General features: G+C 47.3%; 1 protein-coding gene across 4 annotated transcripts in view; it reads right to left on the reverse strand.

The window, feature by feature from the left end:
• rhbdl1 (rhomboid, veinlet-like 1 (Drosophila)) overlaps positions 1-20083 on the reverse strand; it is a 42004-nt gene that overhangs the window by 5992 nt on the left and 15929 nt on the right. For all 4 annotated transcript variants that reach the window (XM_061809831.1, XM_061809830.1, XM_061809833.1 and 1 more), the window contains 4 exons: positions 13723-13881; positions 8306-8530; positions 6459-6607; positions 6260-6372 (listed from right to left, as the gene is read on the reverse strand). In XM_061809831.1, coding sequence (XP_061665815.1) covers positions 6260-6372; positions 6459-6607; positions 8306-8530; positions 13723-13881 — 646 coding nt within the window. The remainder of the gene's footprint in view (positions 1-6259; positions 6373-6458; positions 6608-8305; positions 8531-13722; positions 13882-20083) is intronic.

The raw sequence follows: 20083 nt of genomic DNA on the forward strand, positions 1-20083 counted from the left end.
ACAGTAGAGCCTTGGTTCACGACCACGATCCGTCCTAGAAAGCGGTTCGAAAACCGAATCAACCGCCGTGCGAGTTATGGTATTTTCGTTTTGTTTTTTTTTCCGGAGTTCGTTCGAATTGACAATAACAAAGCGCGTCGTGGGTCAGCTGGTCTGGCTGACTCATTGTTATTTCCTGGTTTGGTTGGGGGCGTTCGAGTACCGATTTTCGTTTGAAAACAGAAGCCAAAAAATCTTGAAATTTTCGTTCGAAAACTGATTCCTTCGAAAATGGGGACGTTCAAGAACCAAGGCTGTACTGTGAATGAATACAATTCCATGAAACAAATATTAGAGAAACGAAAAAAAGTTGCTGCGCCTCGGTGAGGCCTTCCAAATATTATGTATGAATATTAAGCGGATCCGTCATGTGGCGTCTCTCGCTTAGCGAGGATTTAAGATTTAGGCGTCTCACACTCGTGCGGGAGCAGAGCCGGGAGGTGTCCTATTAATTCCGCCGCGGAGCTGACGCGCCACATCTCGCGCGCGGATTATTTAGTGCCGCCGTCGTCGACGGATGGTTCGGGGTCACGCGGCAGCATCCGCTCGACGGCGGTAAAACGCGTCACTCGGTGCCGAGCAGGGGTCAACGACACTACTAAAGTATTTCAGTCTGATCCTCGGCGCCGAGCCGTTCTGTCAAACTAAACACGGCGAAACGTTGACTCTGCCCGGCCCCTCGGCTGCACCCCCCGCCCCCCCTCGACTTCGTATGCTGCGCTTCGTCTGGGATGGATCGCAGACACGAGGCGTTACGCCGATCTGAGGCCAGATTCTGACAGAGCCCGAGGCGTCGCCGTCACTCTTGCGCAAACTACAACACGGCTGCAGTGGAATGAAACAAGCTGAGCAACATATGCGGCTATTGTACGGGTAGCCAGTTGTTTACGTCACGTTTGAATTAACACTCACACCCTGAAGGAACGAAATGCGCTTTCTTAATGAGAAAATTATGCTTAATGGCACAATAGACCTTTTTCACAAGTTTGTACAATAACTTCTGAATGGCAGGAAGTGCGTGATTTGAATTGAAAAAGATGGGAAAAGTGGTGTCCATTTTCCTTTCAAAAAAACATCCCAATTAGTCGAATAGCACAGCTAGCGGAAAGATGTAGCGCCTCACCTGCTAGCTAAGGTCAGCGCACTATAAGCATCAAAGAGCATACTGCATCTACGCCATTCACGGGAGCAACAAATGAGCCTTCATTGATCATGTTAGGTATGATTCAATTTCCACCGTGTCATTTTTTTTTTTACAATTTAAAATGACTAAAATCATCATTCAAGCCCTTTGGTATTTGTTAATCGCTATAACTTGGTCAAATAACTGAAGGGTTTGTTTACCAATAGTGTCACATTCCGGCGGTGCGGAGGCGGACCCAAATGAAGGACTCCGAGACAAAGGCCTAATGTCCAGTGGGTTTTATTCTTAACTAAAGAAATGCAAAATTACACAGTCCAAGAAACCAAGATCCCCCCCCCCCAAAAAAAAAAACGAGAAACAGTGTTCGATGTCTATGAATCTAAGTATCGGAATAACTTGGGACGCGGTGAAGCATACTCACTAACGCAAAGCAACGAACTGGCAAATGCCAGCGACAAAATCTCCAACTTAAACGCTCGTCTAATTACGGTCCCAATGTGAAACAGCTGCGAGCGGTGACAGGTATCACCGCCCACAGCAGCGGCCTGGCCAATCCCCTCTTGGCAGTGGCCAAGACTTGCTCACGACAAATAGTGCCATCAGAGAATGCTCGACGTGATGGTGCCTCCAGCTAAATACACCATGAAAGTACTTCGCAATCACTACTGCACTCTTAACACCAACACTCAATTTTTTGTCCGGCTGCCATTGTTATGGATTGCATCATTTTGCATAAGAATGCCAGCGGAGCGTCTCCGCTCCGATGCAGTACGCAGAATTACTTGATGTTCTATTTGCAGGAGAGCAATTGATCGCGGAGACGTTCGGCGGCCGCACCTGAGTCAGCATTCCCGCGGCCGTCGGGACGCCTCGGACGACTAATAAAGCTCCGGGAAATGCCTGATCGGATTTATTTCGAGGCGAGCGCCAATGAGAGGACGGCGAGCCCGACGGAACCGGTGGGAGAGAGAGAGAGAGAGATAACCTGCAAGGGGATGGGGGGGGGGGGAGCGTGGGTGGCCACGGCGCCTGGGGAGAGCCAAGCGTTGCCCCCACCCGTCAAACCTGTGAACCTCTCGAACTCACTCAAGTGTGAGCGAGTCTCTTTTGGTCTATTACACCACTGTGTTACAGTACACTTTGTTACAGTGTCTGTCTACATGTTGCTCCACCAGTTGTGTTCTAATATTTTTGGTTTCAGGAGTTGGGACCGTGATGCTATTTATTACACTATGTATGATACGCATTATCAATAATATGCTCAGCATACAAACACTTCACAGTGTGATACAGCGCAGCTCTACACCCCCTGCAAACCACAGACCGCAAATTCCATCGTTTTGATACACACGCAGCTCTTCAAAGAAACTAAACAGCACGCCGGCGCGGGGAAAAAGGGACACAAAAAAGAAAGATCTGATCATCGGAGGACAAGAGAAGAAGAGCAAGCTCTCCCCTTGCTTCAGTGGCAACAAGAGGCCTGGGGGAGAGGAGCGAAATCCCGCTTCACTCACATCACATGCTACTGTAAACACGACATGTAAGCGACTCTCGCCGAGTTGGCCCACGTGCGCAATCGCAGTCTCCCACCGAAATAGGCCAGCGAGTCTCGTGTGCTCCTTGCGCTATTCAACATTGATGAATCACGTCGCCGCTGCTTTTCCGCGCTCGAGCACCGCGTCTGACCTCATTGAAATTGTCACATCAAATGTTTTTTTTTTTTTTTTTTTTTCGGGTCCCCCCCCCCCCTTAAAGGTCAGCAACGTGCAATCTGGAAACAAAACCACCAAAGTAAGCAAACCATCATAGAACCTTTATTCTCTATGGACACTCAAAGCCACAAATTTATGATTTATGTTTGCCTACATAATGTAATTAGAGCGTCAGTATACTCTTATCAATTTTTCAATATATATATATTTAATTTTGGGGACATTTTCATTTGGTGGTGTGAAGTGACATTTTGCTGCCAAAAAAAACTTTAAACTTAACTGTTCAACGTGTGCCACTATACTTGCTTTTCTTACAAAATATATTAGTAACTTTTCAACTTTAACCCATTACGTTTTTCTTCCTGTTTTTTGAATAGTCTACAATAATGTTTTAAATATCTGCGGCTGTGGCTTCAACTTGGCTCATATTAAATTAATGGTGTTTATCCACACGCTTTCGATACATCTTTAATCGATAAGCTATTTTACAAACAGACTGACCAAATGTTTAAATCCATAAATTGAGTGGATTATCATGCCTGCCCCACAATAAAATATCATCACTCTGTTTGGTGGCGTTATCAGTGACTAGATGTAGGACGTGGATAAGGAGTGACCGAAGCGTGGGGGCGGGAGGCATTAGGAATAATCATAATTATAGTGCAAGGTCACCCAGCCTCCCTTGCAGTTAGCGGGGTGGGGGTGGGGTGTTGGGGGGCTGGTGTGACCTTGCCAGTATTGCGCTTTATCAATACTGCACACAATGCAAGTGGCTGCATGATCTGGAAGGACATGGAGGGAAACTGTTCGCTGTCTTTCAGACTCGATGCTAAAAGTCCGGAACGTAAATCCGGGTTTGTCTGTCGCACGTGAAGACGAAATGACACTCGCCGTCGCCCAAGCAACGGGCCTCGTATTTCCCGTCTCCCTCGACGTAATCCCATTTACTCTTCTTCTTCTTCTCTTTACTTTTTACTCTATCGTGCGCAAAGAAACGTCCGCCGGCTGTACGGATATAAAAGGAATGTAAACGGAGTGACCGACACGAGTAGCGACGACAAGAAGGCTTCCAAACGTCGAGTCAGGACAAAGTCAGGGTAAGGTGAAAGACGGGAGGTCATCTTTGTCGTTTAGCCGGGAGCATTAGAAAGCCCATTTCCACATCTTGTCCTCGTTAAACTCTCCAAAATTTGCCCATCGCCTGATTAAGACGTCTGTATCTCCAGTTCATGGAATAAAAGAGCCAGTTCAATCCTCCCGTCTATCGTTCAAACTTTTCTTCCGGTCAGTCGAAAGCTCACAGAGTTGACCTTGGTGTTGACCGCAGAGCGCCACAAATCCCGCGCTACTGCGAGCACAAATTGATTTATATCTGCCTCGGTATCTCGGAGGAGAGGGATGATGCGATGTAGGCCGGAGATGAATGGAGGCGGCGGAGGGACGGAAAAGAAAGATGGCAATCCCCGCGCCTTCGCCCGGCGACGCGCAGATGTCGAACAGCGACATTCCTTTCTCCTTATTCCCGAGGAGGCCCTTCATCTCGCGGCGGCGTGGCAGAGCCGTGAAGGATTACCGCGCGGATGCGGGAATGATCAAGGACGAGGACCGAGGTCTGCGCGGCGCCGTCACAAAAAAATAATTACAAAAATGTTCCCGTTTCCGCCACGCGCGCACCCGAGGACAAAATGTGCGGCGGCAGACTTTATTTTTGGGAGGATGTAATTTGGGCTTTTTTTTTTCCATGAGGTACGTTTTGAAAGGAGGCCTGCGGCGCGGGGGAGGTTCTTGCGGCGTGTTCAGCCGCAGATACACTTGCGCCATGTTTCTTTATGTAAACATGAGCAAGACAAGGTAATACAAGAGGAAAAGCATCTACTGTCAAATAATGCTCCTTCTTTTGTATCACAAAATCCTCCCGTTTGAACAGGGGTGTGTAGACTTTTTGTATGCACTTTTCAAGCAAACCCCGAGACATTTTGCTATTTTTGGCAACATTTCACAAAAATCAAAAGGAAGGAATCTTCTGTTCAAATCTCAGCACACGCTAACTTTTTACCCATTAAGCTACAGGCGCCACCTCCGAAACTCAAGCTGAGAATTTCCCCACCCCGACCGATTGATCACAGCCCGTTTCATCTCGGCGGCGACACGCGCCGCAACCTTCCCGTTCCGTCTCGTTTGTCTGGAAAAACGGTGACAACGGCGAACGCGTCAAAGTCGTCCCATTCCCGTTCCAACCTGGAACGGCCCCGATTCAACTCGCATTTCTCGTGTCTGCCGATCGAGCCGAGCCGTTCAGATGAATGCGGCTCGACGTCGCGTCATCTCGAGAGTTTGCGAACGGCAACTCAAAGCGCGCTGGGGCTAATTCCCCAGAGAGGAACCCTGCATTGCTTTTTACCGTTCCCTCGTCGGCGTCTTCCCGCGCTGTCATCGCTGCCGAAATCAATCAAAGCCGCGATAATTCACGAGTCTTAAAAGACGATGTGTGCGCGCGTGTGTTGTTTTCCAACCGAGCGGCGGAAGATTTGTGTGGCGCTAACTCAATTTTACACGCAACCGAGACAAGATGAGGGAAAGGAGAAATAAAGCGTTTGGACATTCAGTCACGTAGACAGAAGAGCCAAAATATCAGATTTAAGTATTACCCGGCATGAATTAAGACTTCCGCTTTGCAACAGTAATCAAATGATGCTGAGCGCGGGATTTTTTCCACCGGTCTCAAATTGTTCCTGCTGGAAATGAGAAGTGGGAGCCATTTGCGCAGCGGGCTTGATGACTTGTGCAAATGCGCGTTAGCGGGGAGATGCGCGTCGCGAAAACGCCATCCAGTGATCAGCGGCGACATAAAAAGTCCACAAATCTCCAAAGCGGCGCCGCCGGAGGATGAAAGTTAATGAGGTTCCCTCCCTTCGCTGCGGCACCGCGACCTCCGCGCGGGAACGGCAAACATCTGCGCGCATCCAATTTGCGACCCGCCGGACGGCGAGTTTACGCTAAAGCTAGCCGGACGCTCTCATCGCAGGTGAAACGCTGAAATGCATTCGGGAGACCTTTAACTTGATTCATGAACGGAGCTCTTGAAAAGTCAACTCCGGGCGTTTTGGGAGGACAAAAGCAAAGTCGGTCGGCGCGGATGTACTGCCGACTGGCAAAAATCCAAAAAGACCCAACGGGGGGAACGAGCCCTCCAAGACTAAATACTGGACCACAGTTAGTCTTAAACTGATTTGTATTGACAATACTCGTAGGCCTCTCCGGAAAGTCAAAGCGTAGCCTTCGAAGCTTTCAACGGCCCAGTAAAGTGAAAAACTATGTTCTGAAAATTTTGACACACCACCCTGTCATATTTTGGGATACTCACCCGCCAGCACTCCCGCCATGTACAGCAGACTTATCCGTAAGACGCCGTGGACCATCTCCAGCGGGACTCCGATCATCAGCTGCAGCAACGCGTTGAAGCCCAGCTGCTCCAAGCTAAGTGGGGGCGGGGGAACGCACGACGGCCACAGCATGAGCTCCTCTGCCGACTCGCCCGGCGCCGAGCTCGGACCCGTACGTACCCGACGTGCATGAACATGTAGCTGAAGAAGCGCCACACTTGGGCGCGGTGGCCCGGGTGGTACACCAGCGGGCTCTTCATGAAGTCCGGCTGGTAGGTCTGCAGCACCCACTTGTTGAGCATGATGCCGTAGCACATGAACACGATAATCTGCAAGCAATAGAAGATTTTTTTGGTGACAAGCAGGTTGATTTTTCTGCTTTGTGTTGCCATTGGCAAGTCACTTGAGCGACCTTGCGCAGGTCCAGTCGACGAAATATGTTGGGATCATTGCGCACCGCGACATTCGCCATTAGAAACGCCCTCTGCCACCCACTTTGGGAGACTAACACGCCCCCTTCTGACACAGAAGCTCTTTTCCAAGAAGAGAACATCTCACAACCGAGTGAAGTGACCGGGACAATATTACCCAATCGTTTTGAGCCATATTTAGATGATATGCGGATCGCTTCGAACTGACAATAATGTATGAGCCAGCCCGGCCGGAACCCACGAAGCTCTCGTCCTTTGCACCTGTGCAATCCATTTCTCACGACAAAGAGCGAATCCATCCTCACGAGTGTTCGAGCAATATCAAGTAATACGACGAGCCGGCATTTTGGCTAACACGAAGGAAGAACGAGCTACCTTCCAGCAGGTAAAACTGGTATAAACAGACGCGCTCCTGACCTGTACGTCACTTCCTGCTTCTTCTCGAAAACAAATCCCTTGAGAGGATTTTCACGGCGGGAGATACAAAAAGCCATATACGACAAAATCATGTTTTGTGGGGAAAAAAAACGGATGGGTCCATTAATTCATTAATAACATACTAAAAATCATGCATTTCATGACAGCGGACCTTTAAAAGTGTCTCTCATTTACTTCCGTCAATTGACAAATGACGGATTGACGGTGCAAACTGTTATTGCAGTGTTAGCACAGACATTTATTAGCGCGCCGGGGCTTCCTACGCTCACAGTGACGACCATCACGAGAGTAAAAAGTCTTATTTCTGCAGTTTTTGCAACCACGTGAACATAACAGGTCAATGAAAGGCTCCGCAGTAGCCCGGGTGCTTGATGACCTGGTTTAAATAAGTCTGGGGGAGGAGAAGAAGAAAAAAAAAAATTATATATATATATATATATATATATATATATATATATATATATATATATATGAGTGAAGCTTTCAGCTCGTGACTGTGAAAGGGGTTCAAAGGACTGCATATGCAGCCAGTGGAAAATCACACCGTCAAAGCCAGAAAATCTCTTCAGTGGGTCTCAAACGCCTCACTAAGCAAACCGAACGATCACCGAGGAGGGAAGTAAACTTTACGACATTTCCCCACCCGTAAGTATCGTTACTTTATTTGCGTATTTATTTTACAGACCCTTTATGTATTTGAAAACCGGTATCTGTACTCTCTGCCGGTGGCGGTCCCGGTTTGGACGCGACCGCGTGGCGTTACTTTTTCCAAGCTCCCGTAATTTCCGGCCCACAACCGCAACTTTTTTCCACATGCTTTCAACCCTGCGGTTCATGCAGTGGTGCGGCGCTGGCGTTAGCACGGCGCTATAGCGTTAGTGCGGTGCTAGCGTTAGCGCACCTGGTTATAAGCCTCGGTACACAGAAAGAGTTTAACGCTAGCGCTCTGTAGGCTGGGAATTACGGTACTTGGGATGAAGACAATGTAAAAAAAAAATTAAAAGATGTATGTAGAGGAGGGTAAATTCAACTGTAGTTGACGTTTTGATTGATGGAAATCTTGAGGTAGGCTGAATAAACCTGGGACAGCACCGACATGGAGGAACGGAAACCAGGAAACTTTGAGACAATAGTTTGATGTTTTGCCTTTCTTCTCACCTGGACAATGGTGATGACGGCGATGAAGACGGGCGGCGGGCACAGGCGGTTTTGGTGGAAGTACCAGCGCCGGTCGGTCTCGCAGGGCAGGATCTCGTAGGCCACGTAGCGGACGAATCGCTTGTAGAGGCCCAGGCCCGTCTCGTCCAGCAGGATCTCCCGCTGCAGCGTGCGGCGACCGTTGGCGATGGCCCGTCGGAAACTGCTGGAGCGCTTGCTGCTCATCTGTGGTCGAAAAGGGGGGGAAAAAAAAAATGTTACAATTCATGGAACAAAAATGATCATACATATAGGATAGCATATCTCTACGATCGGGTGGCGACCGGTTCAGTGTGTACTCGATAGCTGGGGAACAGGCTCCAGCATGCCCGTGACCCTTGTGAGAATAAGCGGAAGTACGGAAGATGGATGAACGAATGAACTATATATATCTTTAACCCAGCCTAATTATAAATCATAAATATGTTATAACACCATTTTTATTTTTTCTTCTCAATTAAAGTGAATGTTACATCATACCTTTTTTAAACATTACACCTATAATAATGCATTTATGCTTAGTCAACAATAACACTGGGCTAACATTTAGACTTTTCCCCTCTTGAAATATGTATATTTGCTGGTTTCAACACGTTTTATACACAAAAGGTGAAGTGCACTCACTCCTGCTCTTCTTTCCGTTTTTCAGTTTGTAGCCCCAAAGTGCAAAGTTTGGAAATCCCTCCAAATATTTTCGAGATCTCAACTCGGGCCAGAAACGCTCATAAAAGAAAACGCTGCCTGGCGAGAGCCGCTGTTTTGTTTGCTCACTGTGCCATTAATCACAGTATAAAGCTAGAAAAAAAATTAATTGAAACAAGAAAATGCCACCAGAGAGAAGAAGTTTGAAGAAAGAAAGCCGTCATTTTCGCCTGAAAGTTCCGACCATTTCAGCTAAAACAATAGTGCTCCCCGGAGGAAAAACTGCCGACGGAGCAACTCCCGGTATCTCCAAAACGGACTTCGAGTGCCGTGATAAAATCCGGCACAAAGCAACCGTGAGCGAACGAGCAAGCCGCCTCCGACGTTGAGCGCGACAATGCGCTGTCGTCTTTTCATCACGCGCGGCGGAGAGTATGTTCAACCTTGACGCCGGCGGGACGTCAAAGCCAGCCCAACTTTACGTGATCTACGATCCGGCACAATATCCGGATCAATACACCCGACAGCCATAAAATGCTTGTGAGCTTAACACGCTGAGGCCCAAGATTTTAAAGGAAGGAACAAATAATGAAGACAAAAAGGGAAAGACAAGGAAGGAAAAACAGAAGCAAATACAGGACACCACAGGTGTCAAACTCAAGGCCCGGGGGCCAGATCCGCCCCGCCACATGACCTAGAGAGTCAATTTCAATGATCCATCCATTTTTATTCTTATCCTCACGAGGGTCGTGGGGAGCGCCGGAGCCTATCCCAGCCGTCAACGGGCAGGAGGCGGGGTTACACCCTGAACTGGTCGCCAGCCAGTCGCAGGGCACATGGAGACAGACAACAGCCGCACTCACAATCACACCTAGGGGCAATTTAGGAGTGTCCAATTAATTTTTTGGGATGTGGGAGGAAACCGGAGTGCCCACCCGGAGAAAACCCACGCAGGCACGTGCAAACTCCACACTGAATCGAGCCTGAGAACTGTGAGGTCAACGCTTTACCAGCTGATCCACCGTGCCGCCTTCATGTCAGTTATTCCTTGTAAAAATTTTGACAAAAAGTTTAAATTGTCATGCATCATAAATGATAAAAGTTGAGATATTCCAAGCGTTTTTGTGTTACCAAAAATGAATACCTGAAAAACACATGACCCATGATTTCTGACTCCAAAACTAGATCATAAATTGATGATGTCGATACGATGATACGATTCAATATTTGTGTTGTTTCACAGTCATAACGGAAAACCCAATTTTAATGTATAAACGACAACTACTTGGCAAATTCTGTCAAGCAGACAACTTTCTTGCAAGTTTATTTTAAACACCGCATAATACATTTGGACCCTGCTCATAAAAACGCACAATCGTGGAATATCGGCGGCACCAACGCGGAACTGCGATTTTACAGTATCCGTTTTTTTACGGCCTCTTTAACTTTTCTACCGTCTTAATTTTCTCGCTTACCTACCACAGGGACGGCAGATGGAATTTTTTTTTTTTAACGACAAAAGCTATAATCTGATGATTCAGAGCGGCTCTATTACTGGTTTGAACATTTTCCTATACGTGGTCTCGGAGATAAATAAACGGCGGGGAAAAAAATGAATCATCTTTTGAAAACGGGGATAATCTCGGAAAGTCCACTTGGAACCGATGCAGAGGCTCGGAGCACAAAGATAGCAACAGCCTTGAGGGACAGCTGAATGCCGACCAGCAGGTGTGCGAGCGTGTGCGTGTGTGCGTTCAACAGTTGGGAGCCCCCCCCCCATAATCCCCCCCCCCCACCCCATCACGGTAGCCGCATGTTGTCTATTGCACGCGCCGCTCCAAGCTATAGTCGATTGTCCTTGATGGATTAATTAGCCGCAGCGCACGGTCAATACCTCCCGGCTCAATACTAATTAGTAATAGCCATAACACCGGAATATGTTTTTAAAAAGGCTTACCTTTTTCCTCCGCGGAGCCCAAAAAAAAGAAAAATGAAAATGAAAAATGAAGGGGCTCACATTATTTTTATTTATTTTTTTTTAACTCAGCCCACTTCCTCACAGACACAGATTTACAAAGTTAATTTTTTTTACTTTTTAATTTTTTTTTTTTTGGGGGGGGGGGGTGGGGAAGTCACCCCAAAAGTTCAAACCTAGCAAGCGCAGTCTCATGCAGGGTTTATTCCAGTCCTGACCCAGATACTCCACATGCTTTCTTGCCCAAATCCTTTCAAAATGAGAGCCCGCAGCCGACCCCCACCCCCCCACCCCCCCACCCCCAAACTCGTGGTCACAGTCGCCTTTCATGGTTTAATCATTACGGAGCACAAACGTGCATTATTTTTAGCTGCTGGCCAAATGATGATTGCCATCAAGAAAGCCGGAGAATGGATTTGGAGTGGGGTGGGGGTGCGCAACGTTCCCCCGGTGCACTGCACATCCCCCCCCCCCCCCAAAAAAAAAAATGACAAAAATATATCCGGGGACGAAATAACTGCTGCTTCATTCTGTCAAAAATGCTTCCGGGAACGCGACAGAAGCGTCGCTGGGTTGAAAGCGCGACATGCGAGCGCTTATTATTTAAGTGCTTCTCTGATTGGACCTCCTGAAGGGAGAGAAAATATGGAAGCGCAACTTTTGGAAACAAGTGTTACATAATTCGGGACGAAAGACTGGCTGTGAACGCGAGTTGGCGCGCGGACGCCGCTCGTGTCTTTTTTCATTTTTTTTATATTTTGAGTTACAAATACTACAAAATGCTTTCGACAAGCGGAAAAGCTTGTAACAAAGATTATACACGTTTATTACAAGATTATTAATGTGTAGTATGCGGTGCCATTGAAGGGAGATTTTATTGAGCATGTGGGGGGACAAATGAGATCCCCCAGCTTGCCATTTGAGCTAAAACCACCACTGAGCAGAACACATTCCTGTACACAGTTTGAAAATTAAAAAAAAATAAATAAATACTGTATACCGTAATTCCCGGAGCATCAGTACATTTGTAAAGGAAATACCCTTTGGTACATACATATGCCGCAGCTGTGTTAAAGTCGCAAGTGCCCACATTGAAACCCGAGATATTTACGAAAAAGTCGGTACACAGATAATTTAACGCTAGCGCTAACTGGGACGGTTAAAAAAAAAAAAAAACAAACATACCAGTAAAAATCACTGAAACACGGCAGTAATATGCTAGCGCAGCGCTAACAGGGCTGGATTGGTAAAAGTCACTTCCTCGGTACATATATTCCACGGGTCTCACTCTTATCTTTTCCGCTCGAGCGCCCCCTTGCGGCTGCTAGAAAAAAAAAAATGCACAAATTATCCCCATCGCCGCATAAACCGCGAGGTTTAAAGCGTGTGAAAAAAGTCCCTGTTTATAGGGCGGAAATTACGGCACATAATCTCATGAAGGCAGGGTGTGGCTCAGTTGGCCTCACAGTTATGAGGACCCGGGTTCGATCCCGGCCCTGCCTCGTGGAGTTTGCATGATCTCCCCGTGCCTGCGTGGGTTTCCTCCGGGCAGTCCGGTTTCCTCCCACATCCCAAAAACGTGCAACATTCATTGGACACCCTAAAAGGTGTGATTTGTCTCTATGTGCCCTGCAATTAGCTGGCAACCAGTTCAGGGTGTAGCCCGCCTCCTGCCCGCGGACAGCTGGGATAGGATCCAGCATTCCCGCGACCCTCGTGAGGATAAGCGGCTGAGGAAATGGCTGGATGGATAACCCCACGTACGGTATATCATCACACATCGGACGCTCGCGCGACTTTAAACGATCTACAAAGCCCTTGTCTAAATGACCCATCAATAAAGGAGCGCGGCTCTCATAAAAGAGCCTGATTTGTCGCCAATTAGGGAGCGCCACTTGTAAAAGTGTCGGGAAAAGTGACTGATGGAGGCAGAGAAGGCCGACGGGCTCTGAAGACAGGAAGGGAAAGCCAAACGCCGGGCGACACACGCGCACACCGCGTCGGTTGTTTGCCGATCACCTGCTCGAAAATGTCACGCGGCATTTGCGACCTCTCACGTCGCCCGCAATGTCAAGTCGTCGTCGCGGAAAGCATTTCCACACGCGGCTCGATGAGATACAGTGGGCATATCGGGGGAAAGTGAGTTATCGATATGGATAGCGTTAAGCACATTCCCACAACACAAAAAATAGCTCAATGTAAAAAGTCCACGCGACTGCAATATCATATCGTGACCACTTCACAGTCCGGTAGAGCCTCGGTTCTCGACCGCAACCCGTTCTAGAAGGCGGTTCGAAAACCGATTTGTTCGAAAACCGAATCAACCGCCGCGCGAGTTATGTTATTTCCGGATCTTTTTTTCGGGGGTTCGTTCGAAAACAGAAGCAAAAAAAAAAAAATCTCAACATTTCCGTTCGAGAACCGAGGTACATTTCCCCTTTGAAATGAATTAAAATTCCATCAATCTGTTCCAGACCTAAAAAAAAACAAAAAAAAAAAAAATGTTTTGGGGTATGAGTTTTTAAATAAAAGAAAATAGCTTGGAATTGTAAAAAAAATAAATAATAATAAAAAAAGATAGATAGATAGATAGATAGATAGATAGATAGATAGATAGATAGATAGATAGATAGATAGATAGATAGATAGATAGATAGATAGATAGATAGATAGATAGATAGATAGATAGATAGATAGATAGATAGATAGATAGATAGATAGATAGATGAAAAAAAATGTAAAAAATCTCAAGCGCACTCACCAGCTCGATGAGCTCCTGGTAACACACTTGGCCGTCCTCATTGCTCTGGACCAACGCTAACAGCATGTCCAGTTTGGACGGGTCCAGCTGCAACTCATGGTGCTCCACTAGGCTAGTGAAGTTCTCCACTGCGATGAAACCGGTGTTGTCTGGATCCAGCTGGGCAAAAACAAACAAACAAACAAACAAAAAAAAAAAAACACGCAGACATTATTATAGAGACCAACATAAAAATTGGTCTTCAATTGAGAATAAAAATAGGAAAAAGCATCGCTTGATTAGCGTGTAACGATAAAAATGTTGCAATTTATGTACTGTAACGCCGTCGCGAGGGGGGCAGGCGACACACTTCAACGGGACAAACGCAAAGACATAAAACGGAAGCGCTCGCAAGGACCTGCTGTAGCCCACCACTCACACCAAGTAACTCACACTGAAATATGACTTGCCAAATCCTGTCGTCGCTCACCAGGCCACGCCCCTTACGGCCACACGCATGCGACAACACGTGCAGTAATTCCTAGACATATCTCTCCATCGCATTTTGCTCTCCAGTCAGTCGATCTCCACTATCCGTCCCGACAAAGTCCCGATCCGATAGCCGGGCGAGAATCTATTCTGCGTGGACGTCCCGTTTGAACGTCTGTCCTTCCCGTCTCATTTGCGGCTTTCTGTTAGTTGAGTTTTGTGCTTTGTGTAATCACCGCTGAGTCACTCGGTGGGTTATTACTCCTGATGCCTGTGTGCCCCCCCATCCCCTCCCGAGTAATTGATTGAAGTGGGCAGAGTGCCATAAATGCGCTTGTCTAAAATAGCGTTACGCTTAAAAATAAAAAAAAAATAAAAAAATCACAAAACGGAGAAAGCGTATCAAAATCATCATTGAGCATGTTTTTCACGTCTTAGGTAATATTACACGTCACGCTGTTTAATTGATGGATGTTTTAAACTGCCCCCCCCCCCCAAAAACAAGTTAAAAAAAAAAAAAAGAAAATTTCCCTTACCCTTGTCTCTGAATCAGTGATTGGTAACCTTTTCTTAAATGTCAGATTATGAATATTAATTAAAAATATTGATGGGTCATAAGTCGATAATTGTTGCAAAGTAAAAATTGAACCGAAAATAGCGTGTGCGCATGGGAAAAAAAAAAAAAAAGAACACAGATTAAACTTCACTTCCTTCCCAAGACTCGAGCGACGCGTTCACTTGTGACCCCTTTCGCGATGTGCCCGAGTAGGTGAGAATCGGGCCGAGGACAAGCGGGTGTGCGCGTTTTGCAACCTCCACATAGAAGTGACGGAGTCTCATTAAGGCTTGCCGTCGCAAAGCAAAAGTGGGCCTTTCAGCCGTTGCGTCAGCGTGAAGTCAGCGGAGGTGCGCCGCCTTTCGCCGCCATCGCCGGCGCAGGCCGAGGCACGCTCGGACTGGAGCGTTTCAAGTTGCTGATTTGCTGCTCTCTGATGCGGAGAAAAGCGGCATTTCTGAATCAGCCGTACAAAATAGTATTTTAAATATTTTGCATTTGCAAATGTGCAGATTTTCTTCATGGAACCGGAAAACCGTAAGGCCTTAATGCTAACAAACAATACAAAACGACGAGCATAGGTGCTATCAAATAACACTGCTAAAAACCTTCAAGTTACAGATAGTTGAACACAAACTGTGGAGCAACACATGTACACAGACAACATAGCAAGCCTCAAAGGCACATATTCTTGATCCTCTGGGAAGAATGGCACACATTTCTACAACTTAGTGAGTTATGTATTGACCAGCTCCATGTACATCCTTAGCTCTACGTTGTCGTGCCACTCGGTGTCCAAGGGACAGACACCAGACGAGCTGCACAATGTCTATTGAACAGATGCTTTGCACGTGAAGTCACGAGTCACATGACTTTTGTTTTCCGACGCCATACTGGATGGCAAAACTACAATACAACTTTTTTTAGTGATGTTTTTGTGAATATTTTCGTCGTGGTACTTACGGCTGCAAGAAGGGACGGAAAAAGGGGTCCGACACTTTCAGCTAATTTATTGTGGTATCCACCACCCTTGTTACATATCTTTACGGAGGTCTTAGGGCAGTCAATATGCCTACTCGCACCCGCAGCGAAATTTGGCTTTCCAGGTTTGCGGTGGATAACCTCGTGGCTGTCGCTAGCCATAGCCTTCAGCTGCACTTTTGCTAACACGTGGCAGCGGGCTTTGCCGATCGTTTTTTTTTTCGAGCGTGAGCTCCCGCGTCTGGCCGGGTAACTTTTCGCGCAAACTCGGCGAGTCGGTAGCGGTCTCTGACCACCTCATCGCCGTTTGAGCTTGAGTTCCGTCACAAAGTGCTCACGTGACTCAGTTACCTTGCGCCTTATCGTGAAACGTGTATCTAGCAAATACGGGGTTTTGTTTTTCGGAGTGAGGTAATCGAGGGAATTTTTTGTAATCAACTGAGCGGATTTGAAATGCTGGGGTTTTGAGTTCCGAACAAGTTAAACGCGTACCTGAAGGCACCACGGTGCATATCTTGTACTTGTAGTATTTTAACATCATATTTGCGCATTGGCTTCTCTCCAAGCGTTCGGTAAAACTCGAGAGGCGTTGCCTGGTAACCAATTAGTCATTTTTTTCTGTTCAAATACGCCGTCTTTATCGTCGTACTCCTATTTTCTCCAAAAGCGTTTCGGCTGTGGCAGGAAGTCCAAACGAGGGTGGGGAGGGGGGCGGGGGGCTGCTTTCATGCAGCTGGTTCCGGTTAATAAATTGATTTGTATTCAGGACATTAAACACGCGACTAAAGCGACTCAGAAGCAGACGACACGCAGACGCGGGATACACGCACGCAGTCCTCTCCGGGGCATTGATTTAGTTACTCCCGACGTGGCGCGCGCATGTTTCTGTGAAGATTGGCCGCACAAGGAGGACAACATCCGTACGCCCGCCATCTCCCTCTCGACACTCCGCGGAGATTGGCTGTAATCGGGGGGAAAAAAAAAAAAGCCGCCCGAAACGGAAAATACTAAACAACAAACCGAGGAATGAAAACCGAGTACGAGGACATCATCCCTTCAAGTGTGGAGTCTACGCACGTTTGTTAGAACATGGTTGCCCCCCCCCCCGGGCGACTTCGTCAACGCTTGGCGATGTTTCGGGCACCCACGAGGCACAAAAAAGAATGCGCCCCCCCCCCCAAAAAAAAAACAAAGAGAAAATACCAACAAGAGAACAGCCCAGATTCTAACCCCTGAACAAGCTAGTTTCAGCTCCTTATCGACAACCATATTTTTGTGTTATTGGACCGCATATTATTAAAAAACAAAAAAAGTTACTTACACACGTTTGTAGTTTTAAACTTTCTGATTTACAAGGAAACGTTATATTTTAGGGGCGGCTGGAAGGCGTTGGGTTCAATCCCGGACCCGCCTCTGTGGAGTTGGACTCTAAATTGCCCCCAGGTGCGATTGCGAGTGCGTCTGTTTGTCTCTATGTGCCCTGCGATTGGCTGGCGACCAGTTCGGGGTGTACCCCGCCTCCTGCCCAATGATAGCCGGGATAGGCTCCAGCGCTCCTTGTGAGGATAAGCGGCTAAGAAAATGGATGGATGGATGTTATATTTTGGTATTAAAAATGTAATTAATGATCTGTAAACACTTCAGAATTTTGCATGGTAAAACATTTTTTAACAACAGACAACATCTTGCCTATATTTCTAATTTACTTGATTACTTATGAACAGCAGTATATACATGTCTCCCCCCCATTTTATCTTTTTGTCTTTTCCAGAAATTACATTTTCACTCCCTTGTGAGGATAAGCGGCTAAGAAAACGGATGGATGGAAGGATCTATGTGAAGACACCGATCATTGTATGATTTTACACAATACTTCACTGATTTAATGAATGATAATTTCTAGCACTAGTCACTGATGGCGTAGCGACACACGCGCCCGCCTTTGGTGCCGGAAGCGTGGGATCGATTCCCACTCAGCGACGGTGTCGATATCTTGCCCCGCGATCGACTGAGCGACCAGTTCAGGGCGTCGTCCGCCTTTCGCCCGAAGCTAGCTGGGGATAGGCTGCAGCTTTCCCGCAACCCTTGTAAGGATAACCGGCTTGGATAATGACGTGACATTTTTTTTTAGCTCCCCATTGGCTAAAATAGCATTTTTGTTTGAAAAAAACAAAAAAAAAAAAAACAAATGTTCCAAATACAGTGATAAATACTTAATGTGTGCTCGTGGCCAATGTTGTTCCAAAGCTTGCGGGATGTGTCAGCAAAAGGCTGTTTGCTTGCAACTTAAAGGGTGCTAAAATGTCAGCATATTTCTGCAGCTCCCGAGTGCACGAACACGCACACGATGACGAGGACGAGAGGAAGGACAGCCCGGGAGTCCGAGAGGAGGCAGACGTGAAAAAAAGACACCGAGAACCTTCGCCGCTGTCCGTTTGTCCGGCCGCGAGTCCTTTTTCTTCCTCTTCTCTGCACCGCGACGCGGGGAAGGAATGCGACGACTGTCAGCGCCGCATACATCCGACCACATTTAAGACGGGCAAGCGCAAAAGATAAGGAAACTCCCCCGCTCGTCATTATTTTATGTTAAAAACTGACACTGAACGTCCCCGCTCTCCAACGAAAATTTTGAGATCTTTTTGCCTCCGTTTTCGAACGAAAATCGGTACTTGAACGCCCCCAAACAAAACCCGGAAATAACAGAACGCGTGCGGCCTGACCCACTCACCCATCTTTGACGCGCTTTGTTATTGTTAATTTGAAGGAACACCCCGGAAAAAAAAAAACTGAAATAACATAACTCAGGCGGCGGTTGATTTGGTTCTCGAACAAATCGGTTTTCGGACGAAAATTTCGAGATTTTTTTCCTCCCGTTTTCGAACGAAAATCGGTACTTGAACGACCTAACAAAAAAACGGAAATAACAACAGCTGACCCACCCACGACGCGCTTGGTTATTGCCAATTCGAACGAACCCCGGCCAAAAAATAAACAGAAATAAAATAACTTGCGTGGCGGTTTATCCGGTTTTTGAACAAATCCGTTTTCAAATGAAAATTTGGAGATATTTTTGCTTCTGTTTTCAAACGAAAATCGGTACTCAATCACCCCAACAAAACCCGGAAGTAACAGAATGCGCACGGCCAGACCAGCTGACCCACGATGCGCTCTTTGCGAATTCCCACCCCGCCGAAAAACCCGGAAATAACAGAACTTCCGCGGCCAGACCTGCTGACCCACCCACGACGCGTTTTGTTATTGTCAATTTGAACGAACCCCCGAAAAAACCCTGGAAATAACAAGACTCGTGTGGCGGTTGATTCGGTTTTCGAACAAATCGGTTTTCAAACCGTCTGTATTTGCTTCCTGTAAAGCCCCGAGATGCCACAAGAAGGCGCCAAAGCCCGTTTGAAAAGGGAAACGAGTACATTTTGCCCGAGGACGTAAAGTGTTATTGTACAATTTGACTTGTGAATGGCCCCAACTCGTGACTTTATGTCATTTGATTGATTTTTTTGCAATTGGGCCTCTTTGTACAGTTTGCCGTTCCCCTCTAGGTGGTCCTGGTGTGACCTTACACAGGAAGAACGCCGCGCACGCATTGAACCTCCTCGTGAGGATCGGAGGCGGCGGATCGCTCCTTACAGCCAATTAGGACACTCAATTAGTCAGATGAGATACACGGAGACAAATTAACAAGCAGGCCTGGCAGGTGACGCATGCGAGACGAGACGAGGATGGCGGGGGATGGGGGGGGGGGGCGACTCACGGAGATAACCAACAGCGGCGATGGCGACACTTTTGACAAGCTGCGCGAGTTGCCATGGTTACCAGTTGCCAGCGTGTCCTCCCTCCGTCACCCGCCGCACTCCCTTTCTCGAAATATCGGCGTTTTAGAAGTGAAAATGAAAGACACAAAGGAGGGGAGGGAAACGCATGATACAAGGAATACAGATGAATGGCGTGAGGGCCGCGTTGACGCGCAGTTGGGGGTGTGGCCGCACGGGGGAACGAACTCAAGACCCGGTGGGGGACGGGGCAGATTTGACACACCGGATGAATTTTTGGGGGGCACACTGAAAGGCGTGAATTAAGGACGCTTGGCATTAATACACCTGGGGAGGGAACTCGAGCCATAAAGTATATGCCCCTGTCCCTGTGATGTCACGGGACTTGTTTACAGCATTGCTGCCCCCCCCCCAAAAAAAAATCAATCCATTTTTGAATGGATAAATAAAAACACTCCCGAGGAGCTGCTGTAGGCCACAACTCACGTCATGATGCTCCCACGCAAACTGACTCCAGTTCTCGACTCGGCCACAACAATTAGGCCACAACTAATCCAAATACGACATT

The sequence above is a fragment of the Syngnathoides biaculeatus genome, chromosome 22 (assembly GCF_019802595.1).
Source record: "Syngnathoides biaculeatus isolate LvHL_M chromosome 22, ASM1980259v1, whole genome shotgun sequence".
NCBI lineage: Eukaryota > Metazoa > Chordata > Actinopteri > Syngnathiformes > Syngnathidae > Syngnathoides > Syngnathoides biaculeatus.